General features: G+C 35.3%; 2 protein-coding genes across 3 annotated transcripts; one reads left to right on the forward strand and one right to left on the reverse strand.

Moving 5' to 3' along the window:
• LOC130799947 (ubiquitin-like modifier-activating enzyme 5) lies at positions 1 to 9,702 on the reverse strand. The gene is made up of 14 exons (XM_057663249.1): positions 9,450 to 9,702; positions 8,211 to 8,279; positions 7,999 to 8,112; positions 6,987 to 7,115; positions 6,750 to 6,818; positions 5,030 to 5,182; positions 4,881 to 4,917; positions 2,435 to 2,517; positions 2,032 to 2,106; positions 1,631 to 1,705; positions 1,338 to 1,424; positions 1,127 to 1,248; positions 830 to 876; positions 1 to 417 (listed from the first exon to the last, which is right to left on the reverse strand). The coding sequence occupies exons 1-14, from the start codon at positions 9,537 to 9,539 to the stop codon at positions 269 to 271; spliced, it is 1,299 nt and encodes a 432-aa protein (XP_057519232.1). The 5' UTR covers positions 9,540 to 9,702; the 3' UTR covers positions 1 to 268.
• Positions 9,703 to 13,918: 4,216 nt separating this feature from the next.
• On the forward strand, positions 13,919 to 23,400 carry LOC130799948 (nucleotide pyrophosphatase/phosphodiesterase). Of its 2 annotated transcripts, XM_057663250.1 has the most exons (12): positions 13,919 to 14,128; positions 16,829 to 16,920; positions 17,149 to 17,218; positions 17,331 to 17,453; positions 17,767 to 17,859; positions 18,533 to 18,662; positions 19,770 to 19,851; positions 19,927 to 20,059; positions 20,638 to 20,843; positions 21,157 to 21,282; positions 22,031 to 22,340; positions 22,899 to 23,400. In XM_057663250.1, the coding sequence occupies exons 1-12, from the start codon at positions 13,925 to 13,927 to the stop codon at positions 23,202 to 23,204; spliced, it is 1,875 nt and encodes a 624-aa protein (XP_057519233.1). In that variant the 5' UTR covers positions 13,919 to 13,924; the 3' UTR covers positions 23,205 to 23,400. The 2 variants fall into 2 exon arrangements, with proteins under 2 accessions (XP_057519233.1, XP_057519235.1); XM_057663252.1 differs by lacking the exon at positions 17,767 to 17,859.
• Positions 23,401 to 23,483: the final 83 nt, after the last annotated feature.

Consider the following 23,483-nt stretch of genomic DNA (forward strand, 5'->3'; position numbering starts at 1 on the left):
TACAAAGAATCAAAACAAAACATTGCATTATAAAGTGAAATGTATAAGTATAATAGTCCGTAGTTACGGAAGAAGTACAAAATTGTACGCCAACGAATGTAAAAAGATGATCTATATTCAAATTGTGCTCATAAAATCTTGAAGCCGACAGGGTTGAAAACATTCTAGCAAAGAAACAAAAAGATAGCGAGGATCCTTAGTTCACGGTTTGTTGAACTATATTTTCTTCTCTGCGAAAACCAAGAAACACGTAAAGATATCCATATCCTTAATCTGCATTAAGGGCCTCGAGTTGCTTCCGAAGCTCCTCAAGATCATCAACTGTTTCAGTGTCTTGGGCATCTTGTTCCTGTGATGGGGCATGCTTATATTCATCTGCAGCAGGGAGCTCATGGACAAGACCCTCTGGAAGGGCATCTGAAAACAGCTACTTGTGAGAACATTCGTAGAGAAACTTGAAAATTTGACCGGAAAATATGCATCCGATAAACAAACGACACAGAAAAGTCATTGACGGTCCATTTGGTACTAAATCGGTACTATATGTATCATGTCATTCTAATCGTAATGAAAGTGTGATCATAAAAAAGTTTTTGTTCACAATTCTCTGAAACCACATAATACCAAATTTTCATATGATAATGAATTGGAATGAATTTTGATGAGATTTTTGAAAGAGAATAAGCATGACCATTAAACTTGTCAAGAGATATTCCTACCAAAATTACACCAACTTTCCATTACCATTCCCACCATTTAGTACCGATTACCAAACAGGCCGTCAATGTATGCTATGGGCTGCCTTTCAAAGTTATCTAAAAAAAATGACCTGCAGTATGACTAGTTGATCCTTCCGGTTCAGCATCATCGACAACACTGAAAGCAGAAAATAATAAAATGATACATTAATTGAACAAAGGATTAAAATAAACATTAAAATCATAGTAAATGAGCATGATTTGCGGACACGGGTAACAGTAAGTCAACAACATTTTATTACCCAATTCCATTAAATGGCTCCCACCTATGAGGGATTTATGCCATCGATTTTAAAAGAAACACTACTATTTTTTCAAACAGCATCACAAGAGCAGAAATTGTGTTTGAAATTAATGTTGCTGGGTACCTGATATTCCATTCATTATCAGCATGAATTGGGACTTCCATAGCTGATAATGCTTGCGCTTCCGCTTCCAACTTGGCTTTAGCAGCAGCATCTCTGGACGGTTTTGCTAACATGTACTCTTTCTGCAGCATCGAAAAAATACATCAAATGCACAATTGACGAAAAAAATCTTTAACTTCTAGTGCATATCATTTAACCTTTTAATCTGTACCTGTCTCTCAAGGCATGCTGTATTGGGACATTGAGGATTTGGTTTCATTTCCATGGTTGGGAAATAATCTTTCAAAGCATTATAACCCTAAACGAAAGCAACAAAATCGAAACTTTATTAACACAACAAAGATAATTTCACTCACTTACATTCAAAAGGGATCATAGGATGCATGTAACAAGATTACAGGAATAATCTGATCAGAAATTTGAAAATGATCTTCAAGTGATTAACTTTACAAGCAAAAAGGCATTACCCAATATCATGCTGCAGAAAGTTCAGTGAAAACTTACCAAGTATCGTGAAACTTGACCAAACTTCAAAAGATATTTAAGTGTATTTTGAACAAGAAGTCCAGCAACAACACCCTAGAAAAATATGTAAAGAGCAACACAGAAAGCACATCAATACAAATAATTGTCAAGGCCTCAGGGCAAATCATATAACTCAGAAGGTTAATGATAGAAACATTAGATATCCACATTGCACCAACAGATAAAGGTCTCGCACAAATGTTTTTACTCAAAAATATCGTATCATGTACATTCAATCTATATAATATAGCCATCACACTAGAGTTTGTTTAATATGAAGGACATTAACGCAATGGCAAACGTAGAATGCAAGCATTAATTCATCTCATCTTCTAAAACCTAAGAAACATTAGTATAATTTTAGGGGATGAAATATTTACCATCGTAGTTGGAAGAGAGGCAGCACAAACTCCTTCACGCTTAAGTGTACGCTCATCGACTCCTGATGCCACAACCTACAAGTTACCTCAAATTGAAACTTCCACTAACTTCTTGGTAATTATTCAAAAATTACGGTAATCATGGCCAGTAGATCCTAGCATTTGATAGTTAGATCATGATAGCATTGTAAAGGATAGGCAAGACCGCAAGAGAGGTTGCTTGATTAAATCAGTTGGATAGTTCAATCATAAACATATATCTTGCTAAAGAACTGTCCAAAGTGGTAGGTGGTTTTCACATTTCCTTATGAAGCTCAATTCCCAATGACAACTAGAATGAAGAGCACATGAAGTTAGATATGTTTATGCTGGTTACAGTTAATTAGTAAAACATTGAGCTTACTAGAGGGGGAACACATGCAAAACAAGCTGTTTCTCCAGGGATTAGCAATTGTATATGACCAGAAACAGCATCCTCAGAGACACCTGCACAGGCAAACCTTCATATGAAATTCCCAAGACTTATGTTGTCATATATCGTATTCAACTACAAATCACCCACTTATCAAAAATGCTTCAGATATGAGAAATTACGCTACTTTCACAATAAGGTGGCAGTAAGTGTAGCTTTACATCAAAAGTCATTATCAAAACTTAGATGTCATATTACAGTCATCCCTCTTAAAGTGCCCCTACAAAACAACACATATAATCTAACGTGAAGATTCATCTATTAACTATATATTCTTAATAGACAAAAGTCAAATGGCTCATTGGATCATGTGCGCTTTCCAAATAATGTTTTAAATCAAGGGTCAATCTGAAACTTTGTTGTTACAAGGGTAAGGTTGCATACATCTAACCCTCAATCCCCGTTTCAGCAGTTGTGGTTGATTCAAAAAAAAAAGGTTATAACTCAAACACGAGAAAACACACATATACATGTACATGTACATGAACTTATACATGCACATATATGTATACATATACAAGGTTAAGGTCATCGCTTCCACCTCACACATCTTTATGGTCTGGGTTCAAAACTCTCGTGACTCAACCAAGTGAATCTCCTTATTTGCCACCCCCACCCCTCTCAAAGAGTTCTTCTTCATATATATGTATATATAAAGGAATGTTGCAAAACAATCCAAAACACAGTTTTTCATAACTTACTTTGGCACTTAAGTATCCAAGACCAATGGTATACACATGAATGGATGAATACTTATATATAAGTCACACTACCAACTCAACAAACCTATAAACAAAAAGAATCACATATATGTTTGCAACCATTTTAGGATGAAGGGAGTACCTTAGTTTCAAAGGCGCAAAGTGCCCTACGGCGCTGAGGGTCCCTAGAGCCTAGGCACCGGGCGAAGGCGCTAACGGTAAGGAAAAAACAAATACTCTAAAAGAAACACAAGGAACAATTCCAAATTAAAGAAAAAAAGAGAAAATTCTTGATGGGTGACTTGCATCAAATGGGATCCTTCAGAAAAATAAACCAAAAGGCGCTCGATTGACTTAGGCACTATAAAGCGCTCTAAGATGCTCGCCTTAAGGATTCGCCTCGCCTAGGCCTATCACGGCACGAAACCCATCTTCTGCTCAAGGTGCTTGCCTTAGGCGCGCCTAGGCGAGCTTTTTAAAATAAGGGGATTACATAAAACCAAAAACAATTTTTTTTATTGGACTTAGAATTTAGTATAAATATCTCTCGGTCAAATAATATGGATATGAGGATAAAGATAGGAGTGAATGAGAGAGAAAAGTTGAAGAAACCAGAAGAAAGTGAAGTTGGTGAGCGATGGAGACATTGAGAACTATTTTAGTGAGAACAATTAGTCAATTACTCATAATGTGTTTTCTAGGGATACATTTGGTCCACAGGAAATTTCCATTTTGATGGTCTTGGATTCTGCAAGAAATAGAATCCAGAAGCTTCATATTGGTATTTCTGCTTCTAGAGGCTATTTTATCGCTCACCAGGCAGGCTTCTGAGAAGCTAAAACAACATCTTAACAAAAATCCAGTTAACCATTTTCTACCTTTGGAGTTGAGAAAAGCATCAAAAGATAGTCCAAATAGGCAGTAACAACATGAACACCCTGTTTTCTTCTACAATTAGACCAAAGTGAACGCAGTATCTGTTGTGCAAATTTGGAGTTCAGGGATTCACAAGGAAGACAAAACTTAACAGAATTCCATATTCTTCTCTCCTGATAAATAAAGCACAAATACAGATGTTATATTTGACCTGACAGTGTTAATGAAGTTCCCAAAAAATCAAGCTTCAACTTTGACTTTCGTAATGCATAGTATAGTTGATAGATGAAGATTTAACAAATGATCAGCCACTGTCAACCCCAACAAACAATTATAAGACATTGTAATGCTTTGACGGGTGTAGTGTTCTTATAATTTCTATTTGCTGTAATATGTTAAATGACATATTAATATATGAATAGGATATTGAATGGTTATGGTATGCGAGGATCCTATAGCTATGCATTTATGATTTAGCATTTTCCTCTCTAGCAGTCCATCTGATGGCAAGGACTAAGTTAAAGTTCTTTCAAACAATTCAAAGGTGTCAAAGAAACATGTGAAAGAAAAGGGTAGGAAAAAGGATGGTATTCAAATCTAGATTAAACCCTTAGAAGAAAACGAATGTTCTTATGTAGCTCAGGTGCAAATTGCAGCACAGTGGATCATGCAATAAGCATAACTTAGTAAACCATGATGCTTGCACCTAATCACTAAAAGTGATTAAGTCATTAAACTGAGTTAAACCAACTTGTATCACATCAATTAGGTTTAACAAGCACAAGGATCATGTTGCTCACCAGACTCCATCCATGTTTGATTCAATTCATTGCATGCCTATGAAACAAAGTAGTTCAAATGAATCAGACAGAAGTTGAATTTGAATGTAGGATCCAAAATGAAGCAGCATACTAGAATAAATGAACTGAATGATGATGACAGGCCCAACCTGATTCACTACCATCCTAGCTTCGTAATTGTCAACACAACTCAGAACAAGATCCACCCCGCTGCCTTCTTTATCTGATCGAAACGTTTTCTTCTTTAAACTTGACATGAAAGTTTCAAAGCCATTAACTGTTGTTATGTTCATTGTATAGCTCTGCAACCATACCATAAAATATTAGCACAGAAAAACCAAACAAATAAAAGGTAAAAGTTGGATTGATATGTTCACTAGCTGATAAAATAAAAAATGTCCCAGCACTCCTAATATAATCTGTAAGATTCGTCATCATTCATCAGCTCTGGCGATTGATGATTAAGAGTTTCATGTCAGAGGAACAGAATGCCAGAATAAAGGACTCCTCTAGTTGGTCAGAAGACTCAAACAGTATGTCAGAAGCGGCTTGAACAACGCAATGGCAAGTTTTTGAAAAACTACAATAGGTATATTTACGGGTTAAAAAAGAAACATGTATGTCAGAAGCAGCTTGAACAACACAATGGCAAGTTTTTGAATAAGAGAAAAACTACAATAGGTATATTTATGGGTTAAAAAAGAAACATTGAATTCTTGGTTTTGAAAATTGACTATCATAAGAAAGATCGTCAAGAACAATAGAATAATTTTTTGGAAACACCCAGAATAGTCCCTATTCAAGCATTTGATCAAGTTAAAGAGAAAAAACGGCAGATTAGGTTCCAGATAAAAAAAAACAATTCATAACTGTTAGGATTATTCGTGACTTGGTTCACCAAGTAATTAAAACAAGATTAAGAAAATTAATCAAGTATGTTAGTGTAGGATAGAAGAGGACATAAGTAACATATTGTGATTGGTTGTTTGGGAATCATGTAAGTACATTAATACATTGTACTAATGGTAATGGAGACTTGGTTGTACGGAGGCTTGGTTGATGCAAGTTTTGGGCTCCAAGAAAAGCATTCAGAGCTAGGAAAAATGCATGAGTATGAAGGGGACCAAAGGGGACCATAGGACACGTGGAATAGGCGAGAAAACAACCAGAAAGATTTTGGGCTGAACCTGCTCGACGAGCAGCACATGTACTCGGACGAGCAGACCTTCAAAAGCTGCTACTGTCTTTGTTGCGTCAGTTTCTGTTTCGAAGTGCTGCTGCCCCTTTACTTGCCCCCACTTCCTCTATAAATACTCCCTTGTATCATAGGTTAAAAGGTGCACCAAAGTCTAATTTGTAAGAGCAACTTTGCAGCTTAAGTATTCTCCCTAGTTAGCTCCTCTCTTCCCTTACACATAACCTCCATTGTAAGACCTATCAAGTTTTGTAATTTTCCTTTATAGACATAATATTAATCCTAGGCTAGAATGGTGGATGTAGCCCAAGATTGGAGGACCACCTTAAGACATGCCTTGTTTATTTCTTTATTATTGTCATTTATCATTAGCTTGCATTATTTATTTCCTACACTTAGACACATTATACACACTCAACTTAAACTTCATTTTGTGATCCTTGAGTGAGGTAAACACCTCTCCTTTCAATAAAAAATGCCCTCTTTGTGAACTAACCATTTCCACATATCCTGCCAATAGCATCTTGTATTGCACATCTCCACCATTAATTAGCCCAACACAAATCACAAATTTCCTCAAATTTTGATAGGTGACTCAGACAACAAATTACACAAGAGTACAAGAAATACAAACATTTTCAATAGTTTGGATTTGAAACACTAAACACACTTGCCTCAAGTACGACATCAGGATTTATATCTGATAGAGTCTGGACAGCAGCATCAGTCTTTGTCATACCAACCTGCAGACGTAGTACAAACATGTCATGTATATTAAAGATCACAATAGTCATGCTAAGTTATCTAAATAAGAAGTTGAATTGAACAGAGAATATCGGCATATGGAGCCAAAACAATGTATACTCCATTTAAACTTTTATTCAGATAAATAGTGCAGATATAAACTCGACCTGCTCTGGACGGAAAAAGAGCCTATTCATATTAGCCAATTCCACTGTGTCATAATCATACAGCAAAAGCCTACCTATGCCGCATCTAGTGAGCATCTCAGCTGCAACACTTCCAACTCCGCCTATACCCTAAATTGACAATACAAAACCAATAGAAAATCTTAAAATTATTCCAAATCTAATAAGATGCAGTGAGTAGGTTGTTCATAAAGGAGAGGTTGATAGAGATGATTCAATTAATGCAATAATTAAATCTTGAACTTAAATTGTGTGTTCAATTGAAAATGACCTTTGATTATAAAAGAGAGGACGATTAGAGTTCAACAGTATCTCAAAGTACAGTTTGGATACAAAGGCTAATGGGTTGATACTGTAATAGTGAACTACACTTTTAATTCTCACTCTCAGAATTTCTTGAGATAAAAAATGGAGAATACAGGACGGTCCTGAGAGTCAAAGACATGCAAACAAGACCAGACATAATAACTCCCTTATATGGCCTCAATGTGAAAAATGCATGTTTACGGTTCTATATAGCGAGATATACTAAGAATATGACGGAGCTTGAGAATAAATAAGAAGTTCTCTCACTTTTGAAAGGGGTAGGGGAGGAATCTTAAGGATGCAAGTCATAATTGGTGGGTATACAAAGCTCCCTGGACAGCAGCATAGAATAGTTTAGCTATGGAAGCCACTGTTTATCACTCAAGGAAAGAATGCAAATGACTTCGGAATTATAAGAAGTTGTCTCTTCGCAATATTGTGCAGTTTTTCAAATAAAACATAAATTAGGTGTTGTTTTTTCTAACAAAATACAACAAATAGATAAAAATAAGTATGTTACAACTATATAGTTATTATAGTTATAATAGAGGGATCTTCACAGAAAGTTTGCCCCATTCTTTACATTTAAGTTGTACTGTAGTTGTTATTGGTTGAAACCAACTGAATCTCATCTAGCTTATCAACAAAAAGTGACAGGAATGCAGCGGGGAGAAAATCAGTTACATACAACAATAGCAACTGAGAATTCTCGTATTCGTTCATAATTAGCCACTATTCCCATTCTCTGAAGCGCCATTAGTCGACTGTATGGATTGCTATCTATAACCTCTGCACTCATATCCTGTTAGAAGTAAGTACATTCATACATCAATAATCTGAGTGTAACAGATAAACATGAACACTGCAACTAAAATCAGCAAGGATGCAGGAATATGTGACCTTCACTTTGGAACGTCGACCTGGTGCTGACTTAGCAAGGCTTGCAATATGCTCCACTCGTGATTGCAACTGTAAATCAAAATAAACAGTCAGAACATGAAAATGAAAGAGTGACAAAAGTTAGTAAAGTAATAATTGATCATTGTATTTGTAACCATTTGTTTTCCATTTATCATATGTTAATTTGGAGCAGGGAACAAGTTGACACCTTCCACTCAAGGTCTTACCGCGGTTCCCCCTCCCCCTAAAACTCTTAGCAGATAAAAAGGAACACACTTGTATAATCAACAAATAGCTCCCGGTCTATCAATCCTTATTATGTGTGGACATGAGGCTTCCCCACATGAAGTCAAATTAAGCCGCAATATGCGCATTCCATCAACTCCCAGCCTTTGATCAGTTTCTTCCATGTGACATGAGTCCACAACCAGGCATAGTTCAAAGTTCTAGCTATCATTTTACACACTGAAAATTTTAAAAGTTAAATATTTTTTCTTCATAGCTTCAAGATTAAGTGGGGCCTTCTAAACACGATATTAGGAAATTTAGATACCATTTCCCATAATTCAATCCCAATCACACTCAAAACCCGTGTATAGGGGTCTCAGAGGCATGCCAAAGTGATCAGTTTTTTAGTGTCTAATTTTAATGGACACCAAAAATATTTTTTTATATTTTTATTTCAACGGTTTCATTGTTGGAATAATAAAAATAATATTACTTAAGTATTTTATTAGTTGATTTTTTTCAATCATTTTTCATTGAAATTTAAACTAGTTATTGCAAATATGAAAGTGTATTGTTACTCCTATATACATATCTTTCTAAGAAATAAGTTTGAAAGCTCCCAAAACATTCGAAATGGCTTTGTACACCTCAATGATGTGAGAACAGTCTCCATACCAAGTATCCACAAGTTATCAAGCAGTTCAACTGTTCAAGTCAAATTCTGATGATATAACGGCATTTTTTATTGTAATTCTCGTCAAGATATTACCAAGCATCGGAAAGGCACTTCAGAATAGCATGAAAAATTCAGTATACTTTAGATTAGAAAAATCCAATAGACTTGAAAAATCCAATCAATAAATCGAATTTTGAAATCAACAGAATACAAATTCCGTACTTCAATAATCAAAAGAAGCACAAATCGATCATACATTGTCCAGAAAAACATAATTCCATGAAATAATCAATCAATAGGATAATAACTAGTAAAAGGTAATTCAAAATCGGTACCTGATGGATCGAATTGTGGAGAGATGACTCAGGAGAAGATCGTTTAAGAGCTTCCAGATCGTTAAACATCTCTTTCAATTCCGCCTCCATTATCACTCCCGATGTTCAATTTCTTGAGCTGTGAGTGTTCCTTGTCTTGAATTCGGAGGCTTAACAAAAAGGAGTATAGGAAATTAGGAATTAGGAGTGCTTGAGTATGTTGACTTAAGTCCTTGTCTCCTTGGGAGATTGTTCTAACTTCTAATTTTTGTCCATAACGTGTATCGACTGTTTTTCGGTTAAACGACCTCAAATAAATATATATGAGTTGGTTATTTGCATCTCTTAGTGAGGCTGTCTCATATAGAGATTTGTGATTTTGAAATGCTCACTACATTGGACTAATGAATATAATTTATTTTCAAGCTTATTTTATAAGCATATTATGATTAATGTGTAAGAAAAAAATAAAGTTTTATAATCTTATATGAATCGTCTAATCACGTACTTTAATATTATCAGTTTTTTATAATCTCTAACTATGCATATATTACGATATAAATGATTAAAGGTACTCATTGGAGTTCATAAAAAGTTAATATAATAAGTAAAATGGAACGAAGAAATATTAGTATACTACTTCGTCCCTTTGAACTAGTAGCAAAGAAAAATGAGGTGTTTCTTAAGGAGAAAGTGGATATTTCATATTTGGTAAATAAATGAATAGAGGGAGTAAATTATGTGAATGAAATCAAAATAAAGTTAAAATTTATGAACAAGATTAAAAGAAAGTGATGGATCATTGTTCAAAATATTTGATTTGATAAAAATGAGTGGGACAGACCAAAATAGTCGATGATGCTTAATGAGTGGGAAGATGAACGTATAGGGAAAAGAATAAAGTGAATAATTGATGTAATTTATATTTATTTTTCTATGAGTTTCTTATTTTTTTAGCCTGGTTCGTTATCAAATGAGCTACAATCTAAAAATTTGTGTATTTATAATTAAAACTTGTGTATTACAGGTGTGAATGCACAGTATAGGGTGAAAAACACATAATGAAGACAATTAGAACCCAACTTTTTAATATTTTTATTGTACGATTTTGGTTATTGGTATTAAATAGTGAAAATAGCAATGGAAAATTAGTTGTGGTGACTAACAAAGGCATAGAAAGTAAAACTAAGCAGTGTAGTACCCTGGAAGAAGTACTGAGTATCAAGTCTTCCCCCTTAGACACACGGTTTTCATAAGAAAACACACAACTGAATCATAATTTATCAAGTAGACATCAAATTTGTAGTGTGCTTTAGTGAAAGTTATTTTCTATTGTAAAAAATCTGTAATTGATAGAATCACCTTATTAAGAGCATTATTTTGAACGATCACAATTCCCCCTTGAACTCATGAGTATCGAACCAGTCACGACGCAAACACACATCTTACGCACATGAATTATTAGGAATTAGCATCGGATACATAATTTGACCCAACAAAACAAATCAATAGAAGTCTTCTTATGGCATGGGTCATATTTCTTCTTCTAAAAAAACATTGTTAGAGCAATTTATTAATTATATACTTTGTCATGTAAAGCTTCCAACTTTCTCCACAAATCTGACGTGTCTTGATCAACAACTTCTTTACTATTTTAATAATCAAGACTCAATAATATGGTGGAGTGTATATTTTTCTCCATCGCCTCCAAATGTGCCTCAGTGCAACCCAATTTAGATTTCTCATCTTTCTTATTATCCTCTTTCTCAAATGAAAGCGAGTCACATTGAAATCAATAGACGCCAAATCTGATGTTGTTCTAATAAAACATTCATCTTTATCTGCCACAATCCAAAACCATATATTTTTGCAAGTAAATTCCTAATCAAAAATGCACACAGCAAAGCACTAAAAAGAACCAAAAAATATGCTATCATAATTATTGTGCGTTTAGCGAAAGCATAATTGAAATCGTAGATCAATAAAGAGATAAATAATATAACCCTAATCAATAAGGCCGGCCTTAAGCAAATGCAAGTTGTGCCTACGCCCAGGGCCCCTAAAAAAGTTTTAGTTTTCAACTAGTGGTAAGGTTTGAACTTTTCTATATATATATATTTGCAATAGTTTAGGGCCTACAAAAGCTCTACACTTCAAAACTCCTTGGAAAAACTTCAAACTCATACTACTACCTCATCTTCTCATTCCTTACCTCCTCGAGTATTTGGTTGTGTTGTATATGTTCATCTTTTTAAACAAGCTTGGAACAAACTTGAACCTCGTGCTGTTAAGTGTGTTTTTATTGAGTATAGAGTGAATCAGAAAGGCTATCGATGTTTTGATCCAATCCACAACAAACTTTATACCACCATGGACTGTGACTTCTTTAAGAGTTCATACTACTACCCCCAGCTTAGTCCTTAGGGGGAAACTGTGAGTGGTGATGACTTAAGCTGGCTAACCTATCCTATAGCTATCAATCCAGATCCTATAATTGATCATGACCCTACAGAGCAAGTAGGTAATCCCACAGCTGTTGCTATTGAAGATATAGTACATCCTCCTCCTCAGACTACTCCTATCCTATCTGAAGCATTTGGAGAGCAATCCGAACAAGAGGTAATTCCTAAGCCTTATTGATATTACTAATGATGTTCCTAGTGTTGAGTCACCTCACAGATTTGAGTTAACCCTAAGGAGTACGAGGGGTATTCCACCAAGGAGATATGACCCTGAGTTTGAAGCACAACGGTCTCAATACCCCATCAATTAGGATAATGTTGATGATCTATCCCAGACTGCTGTCGCTTTTAATACCGCCCTATATTCAACTTCTTTACCCCGAAGTACTGAAGAAGCACTCCAAAATGAAAGGCCTAGGAAACCTGAAATATTTCATTGGGATTGAAGTTTTAAGGTAAAGACGAGGAATCTTGATCAATCAGAAGAAGTACATACTTGATCTTCTAGCAGAAGCTTGGATGCTTGATTGTAAGCCAGCTGAAATACCAATTGTAGCCAACCATAGGCTGCAGACAGTACAAGATGGAGAATTAGCTGATAAAGAACAGTATCAGATTTTCGTGGGAAAACTCATTTACCTATTCCATAATAGACCCGATATATCATATGCTATTAGGGTAGTTAGTAGATTCATGCGTCTCCCACAAGTTCCCCACATGGATGCAATGATGAGGATTCTTAGATATTTGAAGGGCACTAGTATCAGAGGGGTCTTCTTTAAGAAGAATGATTATCTTGATCTTATGGCCTATATAGATGCAAACTGAGCAGGTGATCGGGACAGTAGGAAGTCTACCTCATGATACTTTACGCTAGTCGGAAATAACCTTGTCACATGGTGTAACACCCCGGCCCCTCTGACCGTTGCTGACTACTCTTGGAGACTGTAAACTAACCCCACAAACCAACACAAGTCTTTCCAGCGCACTTTGGCCTCACTCGTGCGCACCCGGGAAAACTTTCCAGGAGGTCACCCATCCTAAGATTGCTCTCCACCAAGCACGCTTAACTGTGGAGTTCTTAGCAAATGGGCTCCTTAGAAAAGAAGATGCACCTTGTTTATATGAGTAGTTTATCAATCCTTTTTCAAGCTAAATTTAGGGTATTACACATGGAGAAGCAAGAAACAAAAAGTTGTAACATTGTTTAGTGCTGAAGCAAAATTCAGAGGGATTGCTAAAGGGGTAACAAAGATCCTTTGGCTCAAGAAGCTTTTGAGTGAGTTGAACTTTCCTCATAGGGAAGCATGTAAACTGTTTTGTGATAATGAGGCAGCCATTAGCATCTCGAGTCTCGACTAATCCAGTTCAACATGATCGAACGAAGCATGTAGAGATTGATAGGCACTTCATAAAGGAGAAGCTTGAGAAACAAATCATTAGTCTTCCATCTGTACGATCTAAAGATCAACTAGCTGATATTCTCACGAAGACAGTCACAGCTGAAGCCTTTGAAGATACTTTGTGCAAGTTAGATATCGGTGATTTGACGACCTAACTTGAGGGGGAGTGTAGGAAATCAGAATATTTCTTAAATATATTTTAGGAAACTTGTATTTTATTTTGTTCCTTTTGCCTTTTTTACTTCGCTAGTGTGGGTATATAAACCGATGTAATTTTCATTATTATTCAATACAAAGAGTATTCAAAATGCAAACACTCTTATTTCCACATTATTAATTTTTTCAAGTACTCCTAATAAAAACAAAAATTTTTGTATGAGACGATCTCATCGTGAGACATGCCTGATTTAAATAGTCTAGCTTCTTATTTGAGGTCGTTGACGGTCTCATACAAGACGACCTGAATTAAAAATGGACACAAAGACCTTATTTTTACTCGGCCTGTCTTGTATGAGATCGTCTTACAGTAAGATGACCTCAAGACAAAAAACTAATAAACTAAGAATTTCTATCATTTGGTTATTTAACCAAGTATAAAATACGTAAGATGAACGGTAATATTTAATTACTTATGAATCATATAATCTCTCTGTTACCAGAAAACTCAGTGTCAATGGAAAAGATGAAGTTAACAACACATTTACTTGTTCTGCTCTCATGGCTGAATTTTTGTTTGGGTGAACAACCCCTTTCCAAGATCAATATCCTGAGTACTACTTTTTCTCTCAATCCTCAAGCCTCCATTACTGCTTCTCCCCTTCTCCTGGGCCTCAAGGTAACACTCCACTTTTCTGACTGATTTTCATTGAGTCATTTCATCGAATATGTAGGGAGTGATACAGGTTTTGATCTGTTAGTTTTTAAACGGCTAGTGTATAGTATTGTTGCATTGCGCAGTCCCGAGTCATCGATAAACATCGAGGATTCAAGGTTGTAAACTATAGTAATTGAACATCTTATGTATATAGTATAGATTTTGCCACTAATATGCATTGACTAACTTAATAACAATCATATTTGAGGTTCTAAACTATAATGATTAAACATGTAAGGTATAACCTATAAACTGTGGAGAAAATTAGGTTAACAATGAAAATTACTTATTTGAATCAACTAAATTATGGAAAATACAACATTTTTGATCCAAATTAAGTCTTTGAGTGTCGAGTAGTTGAGGTAAATGAAAAACTCTGGATATTAAGAATACTTATTAATGATTAAAATATGGATACTAGTATACTACTCCTTGTTTATAGGAGTATTAAGGAAGAATTTTTCTAAACAATTACAAAAAACAATTGAAACAGAAACAAAAAAATGCAAAAGATATTGAAATGAAAGCCTCAAAGAGGTTCAATAATGAAAAACAAGATGAAAATAAAAGCAACGATGAACACAAGCGTTTATGAGGTATCTTGGATACCTCTCCCTCAAATGTAGTTTATTATATTGACTTCAACAATTACAATGTAATAAACCTCCCCTTATCTTGAGAACAATTCTCTCAAGATCACAATACTAATTCTATGAAGAACACTCTCAAGTTTCTTACAAAGAAATAGCCCTCTTAACAATATGTGTTTGTGGTGCCCTTTGCTCTATGAGTGATAATCCCTTTTTTAGAGAAAGGTGAGTATCATTCTTAGAGTCACACTTCAATGCACCAATTACATCACACAATTAACATACGAATTAACTATGACAATAAACAAGCATTAAACAAGGAGTTACACAACCTTTTAATGCCTTTTAAGTGGCCAAACTGACCAAAAAGAATCCGAGGCACAGTGCTCGAACGAGCACCCCATGTGCTCGAACGAGCACTTAGTTCAGAACCCACCTGTACAATGTGCCTTGAACGAGCACACCTCTCCAATCCACTTTTGACTTAGTTTTCATGTTGCCTTGTTTGAGCAACCTTCATACCATGCCTTGCCTTGTTCAAGGCATGGTTCCACCCTTTAGTGAAGCCTCATTTGCCTCACATTAAGCACCTCATCAATCATTCTAAACCTTAAACCATTCACATACGACACATTTTTATCGCTCCTCCCCAAAGTACAAGCTAAGACATGTTCGATTAAGTGGCTAAATTCATCATTATTATTAAGTGTTTTGGCACTTGTATTAACAAATATGATATAAATGTACTGTGGCTCAAACATTGTGAATCCGACCTATGTGCATGGCAACGAGTTGTTGCTTCCATAAGCAACAACTCTTTGTCTATTCCTTTGTGCTATACTTTGCTAGTCAAGGCAACAACTAGTTGCCAAGATGATGCAGCTCATGGCTCTTGCCAACAACTTGTTGCTCTTACCCATGACTTGTTTTCTGCTCCTAAACAAATGTGGCTAGGGATCATCATGGAAATAAGTCGTTGCCTATGCTATAATCAGTTGTTGCTCTAACTAACTACTCGTTGCTGGATTTTTCCTGCTCCTAGACAAATGTGGCTAGGGGTCATCAATCATCATGGAAACTAGTTTTTGCCAAGGCTTTAATAATTCGTTGCAGGATTTTTCTTGCTCCTACACAAATGTGCCTTTGGATCATCATGGAAACTAGTCGTTGCCAAGGCTATAGTGACTCATTGTTATATTGTTGCCAAGGCTATACTTGTTGCTGGATTTTTCCTGCTCCTAGATAAATGTGATTAGGGATCAAAATGGAAACTAAATGTTGCCAAGGCACCAATGACTTGTTGCCTACCTCTGCTGTCGAGTTGCCAAACATAAAAGCTCGTTGCCTGCTCCAAAAACTTCCAGACTTCATAATGTTTCCAGACTCCCACACGAGGCTCCACGACTCCTTAACCCTGTTCTACAATATTAATCAAGCCTAAAGACGCCTGTGAAACTAGCTTATATCCAACTGTATCCAAAATCACATTAAAATCAACAAAGAAACCCTAGACACAAAATGAGCATAAACCATATCAAGTATCAAATGCAATAAAAAAGGTTTCCAAAATACTTTAGAAAGGGAGAAATATATGTCCAAAATTGTATGAAACTAACTCTTATTGAGCATTTTGAACCATGATAGTGAACTTAATCTCGTCATCTCCCTCTCATGTTTATGTGTATTTTCAAATGATGTTTGCTCTCAAGGTTAAATTGGAAACAACCTTTTTTCTGTCACTAACAAGGTTAAGGTTGTATACATCCAACCCACAAACCCTACTTATGCAGAAGCCATATTATGGTGCTTGAGTAATAGAATGAATGTTCCGCCTCTAACTTTTATTCTTTTTTTACCCATCTCTAAATATGGCATGTTTAGACACTGAATGAGAGAGAAGACAGCGGAAAGGAAATATGGATCTTGTAAAATTTCAGGATCAAAAACTTTGTTACGTTGAAATCTGGTTGAGCTATGAATTGGTTCATTGTCTATAATTATCACCTTTCTTTTCTACATTGTATACCAATTTAGTTCTTAACACTATGTTGTATTATATGGATGATTGCAGGGGGAAGACACTGAGTGGGTAGACATAAACCTTCAGTCTCCCAACTCAACCGCAGATGATTGGATTGGAGTTTTCTCTCCTGCAAAGTTCAAGTATGGTTTATTGCTGCTTTTCTGCCCTAATAATTTTAGAAATGTTTGTTAATTCGTTTTTTTAATCAGTATTTAGCATAATTGATTTTCTCTACTCTGGCCGCCAGTCTTGTATCATGTCCTTATTTCCATTAATACTGTATCATGTTGTTCTTTCACTGCTTTTATTGAAGATGTTATGCAATGATTCAAAACAACCATTCTAAATATGCTTTCTCCTTGTGGAAGTTCTTCGTCTTGTTATATGGAAGCTGATGTGAAAGATCAAAAACCATATTTATGCTCATCACCAATAAAGGTACATAACCGCAAAAGAACTGTTGTGCCAAAATTAATCTTTTTCTATCATTTAAAGTATAGACGTTGGGATTGGTGATGAACTGATACAGAGGCCTTATTTGATATATCAGTACATGTTCGTGAACACTTACAATTCAAATTACACACGAAATGGAAAAGCTAGTCTGCGTTTCTTGCTGATCAATCAGCGTGCTGATTTCTCATTTGCATTATTTTCAGGTGGTTTGTCCAATGTGAGTGGAACATTTCTTATCCTTTTTTGTATGATCATCATGAGTATGCTAAAACACAATTTGCCACAAAATATTAAGAATGGGTAGGGTAATCTAAATTGTGTGGATGAGATTAAAAGAGAATAAAATGTGTAGATGAGAATCAAAGAAAGTGGTGGGAACGGTCCAAAACAGAAATTGAACATTCTCATTGGGACATAAGGAGTATTGTTTTGTAAGATTTATGCATCTCTTACTGATTATTTACTTGTTTACTTAGCATCTTGGAGTACTGCCTTAGTGAAGGAAATGATTTTTTACTTGTTCTTTGTAGCCAAAACTGGTGGCAGTTTCAAATTCCGTGTCGTTTGTAAACCCTAAAGCCCCACTTTATCCGCGTCTTGCTCTAGGTAAAACATGGGATGAGGTATGTCTATTGTCTTTGTGGATTTTATGTGTCCAAGTAGCTTTTTAATCACTGTGAAGCTTTTTCATTTTCTAATAGTTATTTCATATCCAGCTTCAGATTTTAACTTACCTTAGTAGTCATTTAGCTTTTGATAATTCAAATTGGAGAAACAAATTTAAAGTAGTGTCATTCAAGTATAATGATATTATGATTTATGACAAAAGGAAAACAAATTTAGACACTGCATAGAAAAGCAAATATCTATGTCATTTACAATTAGAAGTTCTGTTATGGGGTTACAATAGTATTACATGATTCACCAATCTCCTCGCGAATTGCTAATGTTAAAAAGCTAAATGAATTATGTTACGTAGGGTTTCTAAGAAGAATGATATTTTGCGTCTTCCTTATATAAAATGATTTTGCTTCACCTTAGCTGAGTAATTGACTTTGATCTGAATAGCTTGGTTGTTTGCTGTGATGCACCAGAATCATTTACAAATCTCTGTAGTTTAATATGTCTGTATTGACTTTTAAATATAGTGGTGATTGAAGTAATGCGTAAAATCACCTGAGCTTTTCTTCAAATTATAATTGTATCCAAATTTCAAAACTAATTATTCTATTTGGATATGGATGTGTCATGTATTGTGGGACCTTACCTTGTATATAATGTCTTTATTTTTTGCAGATGACAGTAACATGGACTAGTGGATACAACATAGATGAAGCTATTGCCTTTGTCGAGTGGGGCCCTCTCAACTCAAGTACAAAGCAATCTCCAGCTGGAACGTTGACATATACTCGCAACACCTTGTGTGGTATGGTTAAAATGTTATCTATAATTGTATATGTTTTGATCATCAAGTTTTTGTTAATTTTTTCTTCCATCCAAATGTGCAATCATGTTCTTTGCTCTCTTAGTACCTTGTAGAAATCAGTGGGTGAATCTTTAATCTAGAAATCAGCCTTAAACATGAATCTCTGCATTGTCTTCAAAGTGCTCATATAGGGATAAAGAGTTAAAAGAGTGATTATACATTAGTCAATAAGTTCTTGAGAAAGTAGAAGACATAATAACAATAAAAATTTGGAAAGAAATGAAAATTATAATTATTAAGGAAATCTTGAGTCATCTTAGGAAGTTGAAATTTGAAGTATTTCAATCAATTCTCTACATAACTTGTTGTCACCTTTTCTTGTATTGCTTACCATTGCTAGGTTTACAAATTTGTCAACGAGTCTGTCACGGCAAGTTTGTTGTTTTGGGTGATGGTTTTGCTCATTAGCCATTTTTTTAATAACTAAAGGAAATCATTGGTATATTTCGATAGCCTTTTCCACTTACTGTTTTCCAACCTTACACTGTAAACTTTTTTCAGTTGCCTCAGTCAAATTGTGGTCTTGTGTGAATATTCACCATGAAATAGAAATGAGGACGTTTCTTTAAATAATGGCCATTGTATGACAGATTTTGAGCTTAAGTGTCTGTGAAAGCCCATTACGTATCTGTTATTTAACTCATTGAGTAACAATCATAGTAAGCTGTTATTGTCACATATTAGCCATTATAATTTTTTTATGTGGTCTATTATAATCTTTAGTTTAGATATATGCTCTATAAAACTTGGATTAAATTGAGAAAATGAATATTTTTCTAGTTAAAAATTTACATTGCGATGTTCGCAAAACGAGTTGTAGCACTTGCACCATGAGGTGTTGCGTCCGTGGCATCACAACCATTGCGCAATCGCGACAACATCCATTATATTTTTCTTATGATCCTCACACTAGATTAAACATGTTGCAAAATTTGGCGTTAACTCATTTCAACAATAAAGCCGTCACTTTTTGACTTTTGAGCTGTCTGAGCAGCTATGTTCTTCTCATTGTAAAGCTGGAAATGATTATGCACTATTTGCTTACAGGTGCTCCAGCAAGGACAGTTGGTTGGTTTGATCCTGGTTTTGTACATACAAGTTTCCTAAGGGATTTGTGGCCAAACAAAGTGTAATCATCTAAGACTCTCTTGTGCATCCTACCCAAGCCACAACTTTTTCCCTTACATGTGCTGCAATTTTGCAGGTACATGTACAGGATAGGCCACCTCTTATCCGATGGTTCATATGTCTGGAGCAAGAAGTATTCATTCAAAGCTCCCCCTTACCAGGGGCAGGATTCATTGCAGCGTGTAATAGTTTTTGGTGACATGGGGAAGGTATTTGTAGTTTGAAACTTATATCTTTCTTCTTCCACTACCTGGTCACAAGTTTGATTCCTTGGATTTTGTACTTCAAAACATTTTTTAGGCTTTGAGAAGCTGAATTTACTTCCTGTATGTCTTTAATTATTTCTAATAAAGTTATTAACTGACTATGATATGTCACTAAAACTACTTACACCCACTTTTATAGAATAAAAACTAAAACTACTTACACCTACTTTTATAGAATAAAAAACAGTGTTATACAAATTGTTAACGTTACTTATTCGCTGTTGTCTTCGTTTTATAAACACCCTTCAACCGTCTAATCTGATCGGATTTTATGTGGGGTAGAATCTCACTGTCTTGAGAAGAATGATATCAAATAATTGCTTCTAAAAATAAAGCCATTACTGCAACACTGATGGGATTTTCGTATCACTTGAAGTAAACTCATCCAAGTTGAGTTCTGAGTGTTTCTCTAAAAGTTTCATAATGAATTTATCGTGTTGTGTTTTAAAAATATTCAAATTTCCTCCCTTTTCTGGTCTTTTGTGTGGGAGATATTATATTATGTTTTGTCCCTTATTCAGGCAGAACGTGATGGATCAAATGAGTACAGTAACTATCAGCCAGGATCACTCAACACTACAGATCAACTTATCAAAGACATTAAGAACATTGATATCGTATATCACATAGGAGACCTATCATATGCAAATGGATATCTCTCACAGTGGGACCAATTCACATCTCAGGTGGAACCTATTGCATCCGCTGTGCCTTACATGATTGCGAGGTCTGTAAGCTTTTCTCTCCAGTCATTGTCTGCAGTCTTGTGATTTTATGTGTTTGTTTAACTAACATGAAAAGCCTTATAGATGTCAAAGGATTCTATGCAAGCACATGTTTCATTTCTTTTATTTATCACTTTAACTTAAAGCATTATAGATATGATGTCTTTGCCGGTGGTTATGCGTTAGTTTATACAAGTTTTGGGGATGTTTGATGTTAAATCCTGCACAAGTTTTGATGCAATGTCTTCTTTTAATTTCCTCTTTCTGGACTACTGTTAATATGTTATTTTACATCTCTATTGTGTTTTTTCTCAGTGGTAATCATGAACGTGATTGGCCTAATACGGGATCTTTCTATGACGGGGTGGATTCAGGTGGTGAATGCGGTGTGCCAGCAAATACTTTGTACTATGTCCCTGTAGAGAACAGAGATAAATTTTGGTAAACTATTCCAACCCTTTCATTTAACTTCAAAATCACCGTGATTACTTGAAACCTGATACATGTACAAATGTGGAACAAACTCTAGCTTTTCAGTTTGAAAATTATGGAAAACTAATATCTCAAAAAACTTGTTATGAGTTGGCTCGTTGGTCAAGGCACTTTTAATGGTGCATGCTAGCAAGATTGAGAAATTTCAGAACCATAGTTTTTTTGCTCACTTTACCTGCTCATATTATGACATCTTATCTGTTGTCTTACTTCATTTTCAGGGCTATTTTTGTTTTGTTCTAATAGGGTTTGTTGTGTAACATATATTCCCTTTATGTCTTTTGTTTCAATGGGTCATTATGATGCTTCATTCATTCACGAATATGCAACAAATATTGATTTACTTTCAAAAATGCTGACGACAAAAAAGGAATGCGTTTTAGAAAGTGTCATTAAGCACTCTTGTGAGAAACTACCTTTTAAAGAGTCTGGAAAAATCCCTTTGTAGCATTGTTTTAAAGACTGCCTTTAAAACCATGTACATTTCATAAAACTACCTTCTTTCTACTATTCTGTTTACAAATTGAACCTTTGTCACTTGACCTTCACAAGCTCTACAATTCGGGATGGCGGGACTTCATTGATTAGCTGTTACAACTTACACATCATGGGAATCACTGACCAGTAGAGACACTGGAGGTTTATGGATTGATTTCAAGTACTTATAGCATATGCTCATTTTCTTGCTTGTTTCAAGGTATAAGGCAGACTATGGAATGTTCCGATTCTGCATTGCAGACAGTGAGCATGACTGGAGGGAGGGAACTGAACAATACAAATTCCTAGAAAATTGCCTTTCAACGGCAGATAGGCAGAAGCAACCTTGGCTAATTTTTGCTGCTCACCGTGTCCTTGGTTATTCATCTAGCAAATGGTATGCGATGGAGGGCTCATTTGAAGAACCAATGGGCAGAGAAAGCCTTCAAAAGCTTTGGCAGAGGTACAAGGTTGATATTGCATTCTATGGGCATGTACATAACTATGAAAGGTCATGTCCTATATACCAGGTACTGGCTCTAGCCATCCATGTAAATTGTCTGTGTTTTCATGTCAAATTAGCAATAGTAATTAACAAGGGTTGGAAAATAGTTGTTGACTATTTTGGTTGCCTTGTTTGTCTAGCAAGAAGTGTTGGCCGTCTTTGTAGGTTTTAAGCTAGCCGGATAAGTCAGTTATCTAGTGAGATATTTGATAAAATTAGGTAAAATTAAGTATGGGTTGTTTGATAGAAAAAAATGAGGTCAACAAGTCGAAAACAAATGCAAAGAGCCAACCATAGCAACTTTTTTTAATTTTGGTTTAAAAGCAATTAAAAAGCCGACTTAAGAACTATTCAATAAACATTTTATTTGGCTTTTTTGACCAATCAACAAGTCAAAAGCTAAAAGCCAAACACAAAAACTACCATCTACCAAACGCCAATAGGGAAATGTTATGCCCATATCCTTAATAATTCCTTTTCACCCGCAACTATCTTTGTTTCTTTTAATTGGTGCTATATTGGTTGGTGCAAATTTCTTTGATTTTCTAGACGTTGTAATTTTGGTCATGCTTGAACAATGCAGAACCATTGTGTAAACACCGAGAGGTCACATTACTCAGGCATTGTAAACGGTACCATTCATGTGGTCGTTGGTGGTGGAGGAAGTCACTTGTCGGAATTCAGTGAGGTGAATACAACTTGGAGTCTGTACAAAGATTATGATTTCGGGTTCGTGAAACTTACTGCATTCAACCATTCATCTCTATTGTTCGAGTACAAGAAGAGCAGGGATGGTAATGTGTATGATTCTTTTACAATATCTAGAGATTATAGAGATGTTTTGGCATGTGTTCCTGGTGGTTGCGAAGCTACCACTATGGCATCTTAATAAAAGTATCATACATCGTCATTATCGTATCTAGTATATCTCGCTCACAAGAACTATGATCAAAATCTGAAGAGGAAAGAAAGACGATATCACACACAAGTTACCAAATATTATACAAGTATTATATTGTGGATATTGAAGGAACAGTCGCTTTCAATTGGTTTCATTCCAAAATAGAAGTATTCTAATTACCTTTTTTTTGTGTATACAAGTTTTCTCTTTTACTCCCTTCATTCCTAAAATGTTCACAAAATCTTTTAAATAATGAATATATTAATT

Source organism: Amaranthus tricolor, chromosome 14 (assembly GCF_026212465.1).
Source record: "Amaranthus tricolor cultivar Red isolate AtriRed21 chromosome 14, ASM2621246v1, whole genome shotgun sequence".
Lineage (NCBI taxonomy): Eukaryota > Viridiplantae > Streptophyta > Magnoliopsida > Caryophyllales > Amaranthaceae > Amaranthus > Amaranthus tricolor.